The 18,056-nt window shown below is 42.9% G+C and overlaps 1 protein-coding gene across 4 annotated transcripts in view; it reads right to left on the bottom strand.

Annotated features, from left to right (window-relative positions):
* Nucleotides 1–8,927, bottom strand: part of PRR16 (proline rich 16) — a 136,140-nt gene extending 127,213 nt beyond the window's left edge. Inside the window, exon 1 of one of the 4 annotated variants that reach the window (XM_039545562.1) lies at nt 8,909–8,927. Coding sequence is in view for 1 of the 4 variants with exons in the window: in XM_039545558.1 (XP_039401492.1) it covers nt 4,249–4,407 (159 nt within the window). In the remaining 3 variants the exon portion in view is untranslated. Of the gene's footprint in view, nt 1–4,028; nt 4,050–4,248; nt 5,915–8,908 lie in introns of those variants that run through there. The other 3 variants (XM_039545558.1, XM_039545560.1, XM_039545561.1) reach the window with 3 other exon arrangements.
* Between the last annotated feature and the right edge of the window lie 9,129 nt (nt 8,928–18,056).

Here is an 18,056-nt window from a genome sequence, read left to right as displayed (position 1 = left end):
ACCAAACAGAAAGGAAATAATTCCTTACAATTTTTAAACAAGAGGACAGAAATTCAGTTAGCTTTTATGGTTTCTTATAGTGCCATCACCTTAACATCTAAGTGCTTCACAAGTAAATAGGTAAATTCCATCTGCAGAACAAGAACCAGTGTTAAAAATGTTTCAAAAAAGACTCCGCCCACGGGCGAATTTTAAAATGAACTACATTAGGGCATACTCTTGTGGTGGTTAGTGAATATTCTGAAGGGGCCAAAAAAAATTAAACAAACAGGAACCATACAGATCACTTTAAAGAGCACGTTCTTCCAATACAAGATACATGCTGCAATTAACACACACCCATAATAGCTTTTTCTTCTAGCAACAACACAAGGATGGCTGTTTCTACTGAGTAAATTGCACCCATGGAAGGACTAGACATACATCAGCTGCAATGCAGAACTTGTCTTTCATACTATTCCATCCTAACAAGTCTCCCAGTCACTCCTTCACTCTCCTAAGTCTCTTGTGGCTGCCTTAGCCTAAACTTACCAATAAATCATGGTAAATTATATAAAGTTTAACTTCTGAGCCACAATAACTCCATTACAACAGATGATGTAATTTTGACTTCTGTTTTGAAAGGAATTTTAATATCTTCAAGACTTGTGTGTCTGGATTTCACTGAAATAAATTAAGTTAAGCAAGGTTTTGTCTGTTTCTTAATACACTGGAGTATCTCTCTCAAATGTGCTCCTTACCCAGATAAACATGTAAAGTTGTCTCAAGCAGTTGGGCTCTCAAGATTTCATATGGAAGTATCTGAAGAGGTTGCAGAAGGCTAACAGGTCAGATCAGATAGTTTTGGGCCTATTTTGGCCTATTTTTATGTTTAAAACCAACCTTTTCTAAAGAGAGAGAGAGAGATCAGCTGCAGACTATTTAGTTCTGATTAAATACAGGACTATTATTCTATAAATGCAGAGCTATTTAGAAAGCAGTACTATTGGGCATTACTATCATTGTACTTGTTGCTACCTTGGACTGCTACAGAAGTCCTCCTCTTTCTCTGACCTTCAAGGCCATAGCTACTGAAGTGACCAGTAGGAAACATGTAGGGCAAAGAACAGATGGGAGAAAGTTAATTTAAGTGGAATACCGTACAACCAAATGTAACTCTAGGGTACAGGAGTAATCACATCCACTCCTCATACCCATTATTTTGAGAGAGTTCACTTCTGAAGCACTGAATCTTTCAGCTCACCAGTGCATTAACTATGCATGCAACTAACAGCTACCATTCAAAAAATTATATCATAAAGGATCCCAATCCTAAACATATGTTTGAGCCAGAAACAAACGCTGTATTTGTCAATTTAGCAGCTGCAGATTTCCATAAAAGTATAAAAGAGATCTGACCTATCACAATATGGTGCATTTTTTCTTAAAAAAAATAATAAAAGCAAAAATAGAGTAGAGTAGAAGGTAAATTCTCAGACGGCCACACTCCTGAAAAAGAAATTCATCCTGGTACAGTACAAAGAGGAACATTAACAGCACAAGAAAAGGCACTATATAAAAGAGTCTAACTGTGGCACACATGCAGTAAAGTGGAGGATAGCCAAAACATTTTCAAAAGAACATTGTGTATTTGATTTAGAATGCAAATAGAAAAAGGAAAGATTTGCCTTACAGTTTATAGCCCTGCCAGGTTCCACAATGAAATGTACTTGGTTTTAGTATTTATCATGCTTTGAAATAGTGAAAACTGTTTACTAATTCACAGTCAACATTTCACTGCCTATAAAACCAGCATTTTATGTCTGATAGTCTATATTTAATATACAATAATAACTGCCTGGAGTTTTATTTAATGCACAATGCTTCAAAGTCCTTCCAAACGCAGAGCCATGTCACACAACCTATACAGAGACTCTGCAAAGCCAGACTCTTAATTTAGCATATCTTCAGTTACTCCCTGTTCAAATAAAATACATTACAGGATACGTTGAGAATTCTTGGGTGGATTTAGCCTATACTATAAATGTAGCAGTCACATAGCAAACTTCCACAGACTTTTCTCAAAATAGCTACAGTGCAAGATGTATTTAACTTTTATGAAGCCAATGTTTTAAGAGGATATTACAAATAATTTCATATGCAACACTTATCTGTTGGTATACTGTGGTACAATGATGGCTCTTTACAAAAAAGATACTTAAATTATTATTCACAGGTGTTGGCTTAGATTTTGAGCACTGATTAAGAATCAAAATATGCACCCTTTTCATGCACACAGCTTTCAATTTACAGCCCAACAGTACTGGAATTTTAGAGTTTTGGTTTCACTTCTAACTGGGAAAAGATGGTCCAAACAAGCCATTCCCCATCCCATCAGGCAGAGGTAAACCCAGTTCTCTCTCACAGATGCAGTCAGCCAGAACAGACATATCTGCTTAGATGAAACATGCCACAGTAAATGATGACACTTGACCTCCAACTACAGAGATCTTGTTTGCTTACAAGAGGAAACCCAGGAGTCTGGTTATATGTACAGAATGATTAACATTCATGGGGCAGAACACAGGATAGGTTCTGAACAACATGTACTAGTGCAGCAACAGAAGCCAATTTATTCTAGCAACATTTTTAAATGTCCAAAGAACTGCTATTCAAATAAGAACAAGAAACATTTTTCTGTTTTTAAAACATCCACAAAGAATACAAAACATAGAGGACAGGTAGCACATTTCTGGAAGATGTCTGTAATTTTCCATTAAGAGTGAAAAATCTTGGATTGTGATTATTTTAATCATGCTCATATAGAGATTGCATCTGTTATTAGTGGATATATATTCTAAATGTTAACACACCACTGAATTAAAGACTGCCTCTGAAGGCAGAAGACTGTTGACTAAACTTGTTGAAAATATTGTTAAAATAGAAAACTAATGTTTGAGAGCAAAAAAACCACAGCCTAATACAAATGTCAAATAAAGGATTACAGGCAATGCACACAAACTTTGGACTTGAATTTCAATGCATAATCCAATCCAACCATCTGTCTACCAGTTGTGTAGCAAAATCAAGATTTGGGACAAACTCCAAAAAGGACAGCCAAGTTACATTATTTTAGTTACAGTATTTTGATACTTAAGAACATCTCTGCGGTAATTACATTCTGTTTGCAGATTAACCTACAGGAGCTGACACTCGTCCCTGACGAGAGAAACATTACAATGGATTCCCAGATATCTAAAAATCAACAGATATTTTGCCTGATGTACATCTCGTGATTGTGATACAAGTCTGAGAAGAAAAATGCAGACTTTGCTACAATGACCTTTATACATGTTAGCAGGATCGCTAGATACTTGTCCTTTCCCCAATAACTGGGAAAGCCTCCAGCAGATTTATAACCGAGAGAGCCCCCCCATTCCCTGTCCCCATCTTCCAGCAGCCGGAGTAGCGAGAGTCAGGCAGCTCCGGGATGAATACAGGGTTACGATTGCAAAGTTAACGTTGGAGTAAGAGGAAACCTTCCCCCACGTACAACCCCGGTGCAGCGAAAGCCACTTCCCCAAGGCAGGAGCTGTAATAAGTTCAACAGTCCTCCCCCATCTCCTAAGCATAACATCCGCAACAGCCCGGCACAGCAACCACCACGCCGGGAGTCAGGGCGTAAGTGGCACGTCAGCTCAGAGACGGACACAAGCCTCTCCCTCGCAGAGTAGTTAAAGGTAAATCTGAATCCCCAGGGATGGATAGCGGCAGGGGGGTCTGGAAAAACCTACAGACCCCTTTGCTTTAAAGGGCTGGAGAGTCATAATCCCCCATTCCTCCTCCCCTAGAAACACAGAGAAAACCGATGGAGACCCCTGGACGCAAGTGTCTAAGAGCCCCCTCTCAGCCGCTGCAGGGTGGCAAACCCCACTCCAGAAAGAAATCTCCCTTCCATTCATCATTCACAAAACCAACAGCACCTTTTCCGCGCCTTCCCGTCTCCATCGCACCCCAGAGAGCACGGGAAGCAACTGACTGGGACCCACCGAGCCAGCCCCCACCACCTGGTGCGCCGCCACCACCAGGGGCTGCCTGGCTTTCTACACCCCCCGCGCAGAGACACTAGTTGATTTCCCCTTGGCAAAGCCAAAGTGTAACCAGCCTGCGCCCAGCGCCGCGCACTGGCTCCCAAAGAGTTGGCACGTCTGTCCGCCCTACCGGGAACGTGGGGCTGGCCCCACGCCTCTCCGGTGCAGCGCCGCTCACCTCCTTGAGTTCCTTGGCCACGTCTTTCAGGTCCCCCAGGACTAATTCCAAATCCTCCACGATGATCTTGATCTGTTCCTTCACCTTGGCTTTGGAGGCTGCGGGCGGCCCCTCGGGTGGCGAGGAGGAGGCGGGGGTCCCCTTGGACTTGGCTGACATTCTTTGGGGGAGCGATGTGTGGGGAGGGGGTATGCAGGTCAGGAGAGCTGGGTAACCAGCGGCTGCCCGGCCCCGTCCCTCGGGCTCCCGGAGCTGCTACAGCCGCTGTCTTCCTCCCCGCACATTTTGGGCTCAGGGCTCCGCCGCGCTCCGCTCTCCGCCGGGTGGCCGCACCGCGCTGCTGCCATCAACTCCCCGGGATCTGCACTGAGAGCGCCCGGGCTGCAGACGGGCGGGCGGTGCGCCTGCGCCTGGCTCCCTCCCTCCCGTAGGCACACGCGCACGCACAGGGCAAGCCGCTCACGGAGGGGAGAGAGCCGGGGTGGGGGGCAGCCGTGCGTGCGATCCCCGCGGTGCCCACCCCGGCAGCCTGCCGGGCTCTCCTCCGACCTCCCGCCACGGTCCCCGAGCACGCACTTCACACTGCTTGGTCCAGACTTGGGAGGGGGGGGGGAGGTTGGTGGAGAGGGGCACGTTTGTTTGTTTTTTACATAAACTTTCCCCTTTTCTTCTCCTCTGTGCGAACTCTCCCTTAGAGAAAGGGATCTGCCCGGTTCCTCCCCACTACCCGGGGTCAGATGATTCCCTTGTATAAGTGCACTGGGGGAGAAGGTGTGAGTGCGTAAGAGACAGGAGAGGAGGAGGTAGTTACAACTCCTCCAGAGGAGGCGCTTCCTTTGCGGCGCACAGTCTCTGCTCGGAGCGCAGCGTGCCGTGGAATGGTTGGATCACGATCGCAGGCGACCTGTCCGGCAGCGGTTATTTCCTCTCTTTCATGCTACCCAGCGGGAGCTTCTCTGCTTTAGTTCAGGGTCAGTTTTCGCCACCTCCCAGACACACAACAAAAAATATACAGGAAAAGCGAAGCACTTTTACACACCGCCAGAGCCTGGCAAAACTCCCCCCCCCGACGATCGGGTCTGGTTCTGCTGCTCATAGAGCATTAATTGTGGGTATGAAACCCCCGTTCTCAGCCCTGTAGATTTCTTGTTCTGGCCCCAGTCTCTGCAGTTCGATCTCATTTTAAAGGGAGAGATATGCAGCACCTGTAACAATGCCACCTGACTTTCTTTTTTCTCCTAAAAGCAGCAAGGAGGCTGGAGATTTGCAAACGCCACCAAATTGGCAGGAGGGAACTCGGTCTTTAGTCAGTGATCACAGATGAGGAACAAATTCAATAAGCCCTTTTAACTCGAGAAACAAAAGCTATGCATTTAGCCAGGTACCGGGGAAACGAAAATAGCCCTCGATTGCTTCAATGCAATAGGTACAATTAAGGGCAGGGCTCTCTCCACACGTTGCTGTTTGACTTCAGCATTTAATTAGCTGGGGCTGAGGGAGAGAGATTATCAGATATTCACCTCTAGTGGTTTTTCCACTTATTGCAAGAAGACGTCATGTCCAGGCACTAGAAATTGTATTACGAATCTCTATCTTCAACTTCAGCTGAAAACAGCCAGCAGAGGCAAACAGCCAAGCCCTGCGTCGAAGATCGGCCTGGAGGGTTGCATCTGGTTTAGAAATCTTAAATGGTTCTGTTTCTAAGAGGATTTCTCGCAGTTTGCTGTGTTTTAACTTAGCAGCAGGAAAGAAAAGGGAAAGAGCAAAGACATCGCTCAGAGCTCCGTGTGTGCATAACATTTCAGATCTCACCCGATGCAGACAAGTGGGTGGTGAACAGTTGTGTCTAGAGTGGGTGTAGGGCTGGAATAAGGAATAGACACAGGCTGAATTGCAAACTCCGCTACCGCTGCAGGAAAGCTAGCTGCCCTTATTCAGGAGGTAAAAATGCCATTGGGAGTTTTGGCCATAAAAGAAATCACAGGCCTTGACTTTAAGGATATATTAGTGTTGGGCAAATACTATTTTTTAAAAAGTGTTTTCCATAGTCATTCATAAGAATCTTTAAATAATTTCAGGTGGCCTGTTCACACCCATTGTATTCACTTTCCCTCAGTATTTAGGCAATCTGGTTTCAGCACACATGCGCGCTCTAGGAAAGCAATGTTAAGATTCATTTTCTGGAGCCATTCACACTGGAAACTTGATTATTTTGCTTATCCAGTCAGCAAACAGGAAAAGATACCATATGAGTTGAGGGATTATTCACCATTAAGCATTACACTTTGAATCTCAGATTTTGAGTTGAGCCACAGTAAACAAATGTCAAGGGGAAAAAATAGCAAAAACTGTTTCCTGGTTTCAGTAATTAATCCATTTGAGAAGTATTGCTCTATTTGTATACATTCTCTGAAGAGAAGAGGACCAAAGTCTATCAAAACCTATTCATGTAGATTTTGTGTGACCCAGGGCCGCCCAGAGAATTCAGGGGGCCTAGGGCAAAGAAATTTTGGGGGCCCCTTCTATAAAAAAATTGCAATACTATATTCTCCTGAGGGCCCTTGCGGGGCCCACGGCAAATTTCCCCACTTGCTCCCCCCCACAGGCGCCCCTGCAAAAAATAAACCTTCTGCATTTCGACACAAACCCAGTTTTGAGAAAACTTCTTTACAAGGTATCACTGGTTCTCAGCATCAGCTAGTGCTAAAAGGCACTAAAGCTCATTAAAAGGGTTGGACAAATATTTTCCATCAAAATTTTTTCTGGATCGAAAACTAGGGGTTTTAAAAAAGCAGAAAAAAAATCACGGACAATGTCTGCTTCCCTTCAAAATTTGTTGTTTTTTTAATTGAAAAGCTGAAATTAGTCTGCCAAAACCTGAACATGGTTTGAGGTTTCAGAAGTGTGTGGCCAAATATTTGCAGCTTGCTGTGTTTGATTGTTTAAAGAAACAATAAAAAAATTCTGCTTAAAAAAAAATCCAAAACTTTTGAACCACCTCAGCTTGTAACCAAACACCTGAGCCCATCCAGGCAGAGATTTTTCCAGGTTTCTGATACTCTGCTGGCTCCCTTGACTCATATCTGTCTCTATAACTTTGGGTTCATTTAGGTTAGAACATAAGAACAGCCATACTGGGTCAAACCAAAGGCCATCCTGCCCAGTATCCTGTCTACTGACAATGGCCAATGCCAAGTGCCCCAGAGGGAGTGAATCTATCAGGTAATGATCAAGTGATCTCTCTCCTGCCATCCATCTCCACCCTCTGACAAACAGAGGCTAGGGACACCATTCCTTACCCATCCTGGCTAATAGCCATTAATGGACTTAATCTCCATGCATTTACCTGTTTCCTAGAGATTGGCTCCATGTGGTCCCTCACAAACTGGAGACGGTTACAGTGGTTTTGTCTTTAGTATAGCTTATGTACATACTCCATGAACTGAGCATTTGAGCTTGTTCCAGAATCTGGGATGAGCCTATGTTGTCAAAACTGAAATGCTCAAAATAGCACATGCATGTGAATGGACACAGGGTGCTAAAATTAAATTAATCCAGGGGTTCTCAAACTGGAGGTCAGGACCCCTCAGGAGGTCACGAGGTTATTACTGGGGGTCGTGAGCTGTCAGCCTCCACCTCAAACCACACTTTGCCTCCAGCATTTATAATAGTGTTAAATATATAAAAAAGTGTTTTCAATTTATAAGTGTGGGGGGGTCACACTCAGAGGTTTGCTATGTGAAAGGGTCACCAGGAGAAAAGTTTGAGAACCACTGAATTAACCCCTCTGGAGCCTCAGGGAATGCAGGGGAGGGGGGGTCTCCCTTGGTAGGGTTGGGAAGGATATTGCTCTTCTCATGTGATTCCCTCCCCCAAGTGGCTAATTTTAAATGAAGCTACCCTCCCCTGACATGAATCTCCCTATGGCACTGAAATTACATGTAGACTATAATTTGGCATTTGGAAGTGAAAGGGACGGTAGCCCTAATGGAAAAGCTAACAGCTTGGCTCTCCTGCAAGCCTCAAACTGCTGAATTAGCTTTAGGGTAGGGAAGGCTGTGCCTCCCAAACAGCCTGGCCCTGCCGTCATCCGACCCCCACCCACTTCCTGCCCCCCCGACTGCCCCCCTCAGAATCCCCGACCCATCCTGCTCCTTGTCCCCTCACCATCCCCCAGAGACCCCCCACCACCCCTGCTCCCTGTCTGCCCCAACCCCTATCAACCCCACCCCCCGCGCTGAGTTCTGACATCCCCGGAACACCCACAATCCAACCCCCATTCCTGCCCCTGCCCCCAACCTCTGCCCCCTCCTGTGAATCCTGTGGCACCTTATAACACAACAGATGTTTTGAGCTGAGCTTGCTGAATACCCATTTCTTTTTCAAGCAAGCAGCAAGAAATTTCCAGGGCAGGTGTGTATAATATAGCAAGAATGGCTTGCCAATTACAGAACCAGTTTCTCCTCCTTTGGTTTTCACACCTCAGCTGCTGGAACACCACTAACCTCGTTATCTCTAGCCTGCTTCTTGCTTGCTTATATACACACCTGCCCCCTATTTCCCACCTGCTGCTTCCAGAGAAGTGGGTATCAAACCTGTGCCCTGACTGTCCCTGGGACTCCCTGCCCCGTATCCAACCCCCCTGGCCCCAGCCTCTTACCCCCGGCTCCCTCCTCAGCCGGAGTCTCAGCGCGTCGCTGAACAGTTGTAGCGTGTCTCCGCCGGGGCCTGAGCTCCACCCTGCTCAGAGCCACATGGTCAGGGGGCGCCGAGCGGAGGGAGCTGAGCTCAGCCCAGAGCTCACAGCCCCGCCCCCTGACCACGCGGCTCTGAGCGGGGCGGGGCTCAGGGGCCCCGCCAGAGGCACGCCGCGGCGCTGTCTGAGGATGCCGCTTGATGCGCTAAGGCTCCAGGAGAGGGGCGGAGGCGGGAGCCTCAGCTGTTCTCTTGGGGGCCCCTGCAGAGCCCGGGGCAAATTGCCCCACTTGCCCCCCCCTCTGGGCAGCCCTGGTGTGACCCCACTTAGAAGAAAAAAAAGTAACTGCAGTTGCAAAGTTATATAGAAATGTAACCCTTCTGCCTGTCTGAGTTGGCAGCAACAAGGGCTGGGTTCAGTATCTAGGGGTTCCGTTTAAAGAACACAATGCAAAACCAGCTCGAGTCCCCACCCAGTGACCTGAGACAATTACATACCACCCCCGGGCGCCTCTAAGAGGCAATACTTCCCCTCTCACAAGCACGGAGTCTGAGTGTTGCAAAATCCTTTTAATAAAGGAAGGGAAAAATGCAGCATTGTGTTGCGGAAACACCACAAACAGAATTCATAACACAAACCATGAGCAAAAGAGCCAACCCCAAGTAAGTTTGGTAGTATCCTTTTCCCCCTCAGGGTCTTAAGTCCAGCAACCCAAAAGATCACCCAAAAGTCCAACACTCCAAAGTCTCTGTCCCTGGTCAGTATAGCTCCAGAGTTCAGAAGTTTATCTGCAGAGTTTTACCTCCCAGCCTGGAGAGGTGGGGCACAGCAGTGTTAAGGGGCACCTTACATGGTCCAAGGCCAAATGCCCCACCTCTCCATGGGGTTCTGCTGCAGGCGTCACCATGAGCCACTCCACCAGCCGCTCTGCTCCACCAGCCATTCCATGAACTGCTCAACTCCACCAGCTGTCCTGCAAACTGCTCCACTCCGCCAGCCACTCAGCAACATAGCTTCAGGGCCCCCCAGCACTCAGTGATTTCCGCTCTTTAGTGATTTCAGCTTGTAGTAGGAGAGCAGTGCACCATTAGCCCAACGTGAATTGAGTTCAGTAGCCTGTAACTAGACTCCTAATGGAATTAAAATTAGCTCTGATATTCCACAGTAGAGAGAAGAGAAGATGTGGTTGGCATTTCAAGCCATCAAAAGGGGCCCATACCATCAGGCACAAATACCTGTCCCTAGCCTTTCTCCATTCACTAGGTTTTGGAACCCATGTCCCTTGTCTAGCGAGTGCTACTTAGTTGATGGCGAGTCCGTCTGGCATAAAACAGTTTCATTGTCCTTGATTCACATAATCAGGGTAACAACACTTTATTCTTCCTGCCCCAATAACAGAGAAACTGGGGATCCCACAGCAGCCAAAGTGACCATTTGGGCTGCTGTGGGCTCATGCTAGGCGGGATGGGTGTGCTTGTGCAAACAAGATCAGCCCCTGAAGTTCTTTTCCACAACTTGCCACAATTCACCACCAGATGTCAGGGCAGAGCTCATCCTGACTTTGCTTACAGAAATAACCCAAAATTACTATATAGGAATAGATTATTGGTTTATCTATTCACTTATGTTTTCTCCCACAGTGTTTAATTCCAGATGTGTCAAAGGAAGGCATAAATTCCCTGTCACTTATCTGACATTACTAAAGTTATGAAATGGCCTTGAGTAGTTTTCTTGTAATTTCAGTTTCTTACAGCTGTTTTTTTTAAACATACACACACACAGAGAAATAAATAATTGTGTACCATTAGCAGTTTTTTTCACTTCAGCCCCCTGTTTGGGGTTGTAAACATATTAAGTCTTACTGATCTCTCTGGCAGCTGCTTTTTAAACATTTCTACTCTGAAAAGACAGAATTTTATTCCTACTTTACCTCTGTCAACTTATTTTAAATCATGACAGGACTTCACCTTATGCAAGTTAGCCCTCAGATACTTTGTCCAAAGACTTTTGAAGAGATGAACCATAGCCACTGATTCTGTCTCTACAATTTTATTAACTTTTTCAAAGTATTTTAAGTTAGAGAGACATGAGTTGTCCTCAGAGGAGTTGGACTAGCTTGTCCCTATTATATTGTATTCATCCAGTTGTTTATAGTTTTCCTGTAATGGTTTTCTCTGTTTTCCTGGTATTGGACTAGGGGTCCATGCTCTATAATTTTGGGGATCAGTCTTAGCACCTGTTCAAAGATGTGTGTACAGGACTAGTCCTCATCTCCTCTTCCCGGACATGGCTCTTTTAAAATGATCAAGTGGATGGGTGAGATTGTGTGGCCTGCACTGTGCAGGAGGTCAGACTAGATGATCATAATGGTCCCTTCTGACCTTAAAGTCTATGAGTCTATAAATATTTTTGTTAGTAGTTCTGCCACTTAGGGTTTTGTTTTGTTTTTAATTCCTTCTAAATGTCTAGATGAATGTCCTTTGGTCCTAAATTTTGTTATAGTTTAATCCCTTACATTCTTTCATCTCTTTGAAATCTTTTTCTAATCATACCCCACTTTTACCTGTAAATAGGCTTGGTAGAATTAAATTATATATAAGTGATGGATAATATAGATGTTTATTTCAGTCATCAATTTGTTTTCATGGGTGTACAAAATTATGAGTTAAGCATTTTTAATCAATTTGTCACAGTTGCAATAAATTAAGGGATAAATGGGGGGGTCACAGATTATTTAATAACAGACATTGAGATTCAAAAAGTTAAAGCTTTATAATCATTAAACACAAATTGTCAACATCATATGTACACATATACAAAGTAAATAGCCTTAATTCAAACTAAGAAGTTCTCAAGCAGCATTTTTCTTACTTTGCATACCTATAAAACTTTGTTGGTTTGTGTGTGTAGGTGAAAAATCTAGAGCTGAATTCATCCATCATCTTCTGAGGAAGAAGCTCAATTCTTAGTCCTCTTTGGTTTGTCACCTTTTCACCTACACAGGTTTGCACAATTGTGAGATTGTGATAGGCCCTTGAGAAGTTACCTAGAACTAGGGATGCACAAGAAGCCACTTCACAACATCCTCAACTCTTCACACAGTTCACAAAATGGCCAGTTACAATAGCAGTACTGCTAGCAGGGAGGAGGTTGGAAACAGGGCCATGTTGCAGTGGCCATGGAGCAGAGCTGCTAAATCATAGAGAGCAATCTCTCCTCACACATTCTGAGGGCTATGCAGCTCCACCTCAAATCCCACTGGTTCTTCTGTAAATTTCTTAAGATGGAGGGGAGAAAGTTCCTCCTGGACCAAGTTTATTTTTCTTAAAAACATTAATTTCCATTTACCTGGGGAAGTTTTCTCTGAGCAAAAACAGATTAAGACATTCAAGATTCAGCACATAGTTTTTCCATCTGGCACCACTTTGTGCTCCTTACCAGAAAACAATTAAATGAATACTCAATGAAGGAACATGGCACTCAGCCATACCCACTGCCAGCTGTGATCTCATTAAAGCACACAAGTTAAGCAGGGTTAGGTATGATGAGTAATTGGATGGGACACTAAAGAAAAACCAAGAGGTTGCAAGAGTTTGTTTTGATAACTCAATTAGATGACACTTTTCCTTTAGAGTTCGAGCTGATCCACTGTCTCAGTATTGTGCTAAGGCGTAAAGCCAATTGAATAATACTAAGAATGATTAATGAATACAAGCGACAAGTCCAATTTGCAGTTATGTGTGAGGTCATATCCACTGTTTGAGAACATTTAGGCAGTCATGGGTATTTGTGAAAATGTTCATGAATCACACTACACATTTTTTTTTTGCACAAATCACATTGAAAGTGCAGTTCAAGTTATTCATCAATTAGCCATTTGCCTATTTAAAGAGAACAGCATCAGGGAGCTCATACAGTACCATGTATGATGCATGCATTCCATAATAACCAGTCATGTACTTTATATAGTCAAGGGGAAACTATATGGCTTATAGTTCATATGCAAACCTTTTTAGCACATGCTAATTAGAATAGTCACAAAAAACAGGAACAATTCACAAATGATTTATGAAATGACAACAAAGATTACATCATAATGAATATCTGTCATGACTAATTGGAGAAAGTCTACTAGAAAGCCACTGTGCTGCTGAAAGTAAAGTCTTCTAGATGAGATATAAAAACTGATTTTGATGTTATGTTCTCCTCCACTCCCCAGAAGTGGTATCTGTCCTAATATCTTTCCCATATGGATAATGAGTGTTCTGTTACTGAATTTCTCATATCATTAACAAGCTATGTTATTCTCTTTCAATTCTTATTCCTACATTGATATGTAGCATTGCTGATGATGTTACAATGGCTGTTTTAGGTCAGCCCAGAAGTGGCTGCATGTCATTAGAGGACTCAATCACACAATGGGAAAAAAATAAAAAGAATATAGTTACTCTTAAATTTCCCAATTTGATTTCAACTCATTACAACAAAACTAGCAAATAATAAAAGACTAAAATTACCCATTTAAAAGAAAACCATCAGGGCTATGTAATTCCTGGCTTTGTGTATACATGCAAGAAATTGAATAAGTTTGGGCTAAGATTGCTGGAGTGCATTTCATTTCCTATATACACTTACTAAGAATTATGAAAATTATAAGTTAAAGCAACCTTACCTGTCAGTAAAGTTAATCATCAGTTAAGGCACTCCACACCAGTTCACTTATTTTACTACCCAAGCACATTCAGACTCTTCAGTTCCAAACAAATACCCTTTCAGTTCTAATTTATAACCAATCACACTGCACACATCCAGTTCCACTTAAATGCACAATCCACTCTGACCTCAGATTTTAGGATATGTTCCCTATGGACATTTGCATGCTGGTAAAGGCTATATTGGAGGATTCAGACAGAGAAAAACTATTTTTTCTCTTAAGGCTGGAAGGAAGACATTATGAGTGGGGTTCCGCATAAGAACTAAAATGAGTTTGTTGTGGAGCCTGAAGGTATGTTTGCACTGCAGCTGGCAGGTGTAATTTGGGTTTAATGATGTTTGGCAAGGCATGTTACTTGAGCCTGGTGTGAAAGTTAATGTTGTTTTAGTCAGCAATTCCCTAGATTTAGGCCAAGTATACTTAAGTGAATTTCCTTTCAACACTTCCACTAAGTTAACAAGCTTGTGAGTGAAGAATTTCTCCATTTTTAATGGACCAATAAAATGAAATGTCTTTCCCTCACCTACAACTCAGATTCCAGTCCCAGGAATTCTTACCTGTCCCCTGTGGTCCTGCTTTCTGTCCCCATGATTCGTACATCTCCCTACTATGAAGTTCCCCTTCAGGCCTTCCCATCCTATTAAGTCCCTATTATTCCATTCCTTCTCTCCCTGCATCTCACTTCCATGCCCCACTTCTTGTGGCTCACTAGTAGAGTGTCACATGCCCATTATCATAAAAATAGTCCAATCCAATGCACCTTATCAGTTCTGCTGGCCTGGGATGCTTGCTGACACGGCTTTTCTTGTCACAAGGAGGCTGGAGATGGTGGCATAGGGGTAGCTAAGATAAGGGAGGAAGAGCTGGAAGACTAGCTAGTCAGAGTGTTGGACCATATCAGGGAATTTCTGTATTAGAACCAGAAAGTGTATGTAGAACCATAAAGTGTATGTGTATAACAAGTCTGAGGCCAAGAGAGACAAGGGGTAAGATTGAATTCAATTGAATTCCCCATAGCTTAGGCCTCTTGCTTTTTCCATTTCTGTGTCTCCCCCTTCCTGTGAGAAACATGCAAGGCCAAACTGCTAATTGTGTTAACACATCCTAATACAGAAAGTCTGTTCTCAAAAACAACTGTAATTGTTCTTCCAGACAGAACACAGTTTAGTAGCTTTTAACTTATTTGCTACGTATGTTAAAGTTTAAGTAGATTTGCAACATCCTGAGAGTTGCTAAAAGTTAAGAAATAGTAAAGTAATAAGTGATAAATGTATGTTAAAATAGAGGATGTATGTAAATGGATGATTGATTTAGATAAAGGATGAATTGATGTAGATAAAGAATGAATCAGGGAAGTGCCAGCCTAAGAATTACAACTTCAGTCTCGATAGGCCGAAGAATGTGCAGACTAGAGATAACCGGATGACCCCTGGAGGGCAGGCTGGAATCCACCCAAGTGCCCCCCTGCCCCCATGGAGGACTGAAGACTCCGAAGAACAAGATCACACTCAGACATCAGGGATGTGCCACCTGCTGATTGATAACCACATCAAACAAACATCAGCAGGATGAAGCAATTCCCATAGACTTGTATAAGGACAAAATCCTGTAAGAATAGACTCTAAAGACTGAAAACTTTGAGTCTGGTTCTGCAACCACCCTCCAGGAGCATCAGATGCGCATCTGACAAGGACTTGGCTCCACCCTCATGTGCAGGCTACCTGGCCAGTACTCTGCCACGAGCAACCTCTGGGCTGGTAATTATAACAACTGCAGAACTTGTATGAATGAGTGTGTGAATGAATAAGGAATAGTAGTGAAATATTGAATTGCATATCCTGATTTCTTGCTCTTTCTCTGTATTTGCAATAAACCTGGCATTTTGCCTCATCCCTCTTATAAGATCTGGTTGGTATTATTTTATTAGTGTAACAAGAGATGCAGCATCGCTTAAGTCCTCTTTGAAGACATATTTCTCAACTGGCTTCCATAGTAAAAACAAAACTGTTATAGCAAACTAGCCAAACAACATTTTGTATTTTTGATTACACCTGTCTAGTTCTCTGTGATATGCTTTTCTGTAGGCTATGCCCAGTATGAGATGTCAACTTTGTGATGTTTGAAATTGTGGCCCAAGAGGCCATAGTATATTTTATGCCAATTAAGTCCCATAGTGCCTTAAGAAAACACAACTGTTTTGTGTTTTCTTAGGCAATGGGGTACCTGTTTGACAATGCGTTTGTGTACATTTTCTCATTTAATTATGGGATCTACACCCTTTCTAAGTATAGAATGCAACACACTATTAGCTCTGGAGCCGTTAGGATTCAAGACACCTCCATAATGTAGCATCTCTGCTCCTAAAACACTAGAAGTAAAATACAAGTAATTAATTAGTGCTGGTAACACAAGGGAGCATATTCATTTTATGGGACAAATTTTCATAAGCTGCTTTTAACTTTGCATACATTGTTTTGTAAACAATCTTTTGCTTCCACAAACAATAGGCTGTGGCCATGCAAGTGAGATAGCGACCTTATTACTTGGTCTGAGTGCAAAACTTCTCCATGTGCATTCACATTCATGCTTTGCGTGCACAAATTATGTTTCCACTCACAAATTTAAACTTCAGAAATTTGGCATCATACATTTTGTCCATTTTCCTTCAGTGGAAAGAGGGTGGAAGTAAAACATGGATCTTTACAGCCAAAACAATGCAACACTATCTTCTGATAACTTCAGGAAATAAATGAGGCAGATGAAATATGGTTACTGTGGGGAAAAGTTTATGTTCAGTGGTAAGCATCATGCACAAATATTTTTAAGGACCTGGGTGCGGGAGGGTACATGACGCTGAATTAGATCATTGCTGTGTTGGGCACATGCTAAGAAGCTACCAGGAAAAAGCTATAAAACAAATGTTTAAGCTGGCCTTCTTAAAAAAAAAAAAAAAAAAAAAAAGGAGGGTGGAGATTGAATGGCAGGTAATGATTGCAAAAGTGTTTGGAAGAGCAATCTTTTCTAGATGAGTCTTGAAAAAAAAGAATCATATTAATATTTAGTCATTTGTATTGCTGTTCAGTTTAATATACAAAATTCAATCACTGATCTTTTAATGTCATTACAGATTGCATATTTAAGCTTCTGTTACAAAGCTTGTGTTTGTTTACTGGTTAACTGTCAGCCAACAAATTTGTACCTCCTCTCCCCCTCACCCCGCAAGGAGCCATTGGTTGGTGTCTGATGCAAACTATTTCCTGTGAAAAAGTATCCCTTTACCACTGGTATTCACTTCAGTAGTACGTTATTGCAAACATCTGGAGCAAAGCAGAAAAATGCTGTCTGGATTCTTTCCAAAAGCATCTCAATCAGCACAGGCTGAACAAAAGGATTACCTGGCTAAATAAGTAGTGTAGAAGCAGAAAGAGAATCTGGAAAGGTAAAACACCGAGTCATTAATAAGTGTGGAAAGGTAAACAGATAGAAATCTTTCATTTACAGGAACATAGAACATAAATCATTTATTTTCAAGTCCTCTAGTTAGTAATTACAGCCTATTTCCTTTACGTCAGAGGCTGTAAAACCTTGTGTTACAGATTTTTACATTTACACAACCCAAGAAAATTATTCCCTCACCCACTTCCTCCTTACTCCCCAAGTTTAAATGACTTTAAGGCTGTGATACAAACTAACAGAAGACAGACTAGAAAATCCAATTCTAGTTATGCAGTTTACTTCCTCAGTCCATTTAGATAATTTTTGGAACTCCCAGAAGACCAAACCATGGCTGTAAGCCTGGCATAAGGAGGATTTAGATAATTTTCTATACTTGTCCACTATTCAAACAGTGGGGGAATGGGAGTGGAGGGAAAAAGTGGTCCATCTTCACCAGCTGTCTTGGAAAAGAGGAACATCAATGACTCGTATACCAGCTATGATGCACCAGATAACACTGCAGCATGAGTTTAGTTTGTTGCCTAAACATTTATTTGCCAACAGAATCCCTGTGGAACAGTTCCTGATTTTAAGGGAAGCCTTTGCAAACCTGCTAGGCAGCATGTGAAATTTGCAGCACTAAGACTCCAAAAAGAGGGCAGCCTGGCTTGATGGACTCCTTTGTATGAAGTTCTTAAAACTAGGAGACTTTGGTGATGTTCTGCAGTGAAAAGTTGACCTACTATGCTGGAGGAAGAAATTGGAACAGGCAGAAGATTTCCAAATGAAAATTCAGGACAGTTTATGCAAAAGTTTGAGTGTTTGACAAATACATATTGGACTATTAGATGCTTGCATTTATCTGGATTGTTTTTCACATTGTATACAATGGGGGGAATGGGTCTCATGTATCCATTCTCAGGGAAGCCCCCATAATTTATTTACTAACAAGGGTAGCTCTTT

Source organism: Mauremys reevesii, linkage group 6 (assembly GCF_016161935.1).
Source record: "Mauremys reevesii isolate NIE-2019 linkage group 6, ASM1616193v1, whole genome shotgun sequence".
Taxonomy (NCBI): Eukaryota; Metazoa; Chordata; order Testudines; family Geoemydidae; genus Mauremys; species Mauremys reevesii.
The sequence above is the reverse complement of the archived record's forward strand: the minus strand, read 5'-3'. Positions and strand labels throughout refer to the sequence as shown.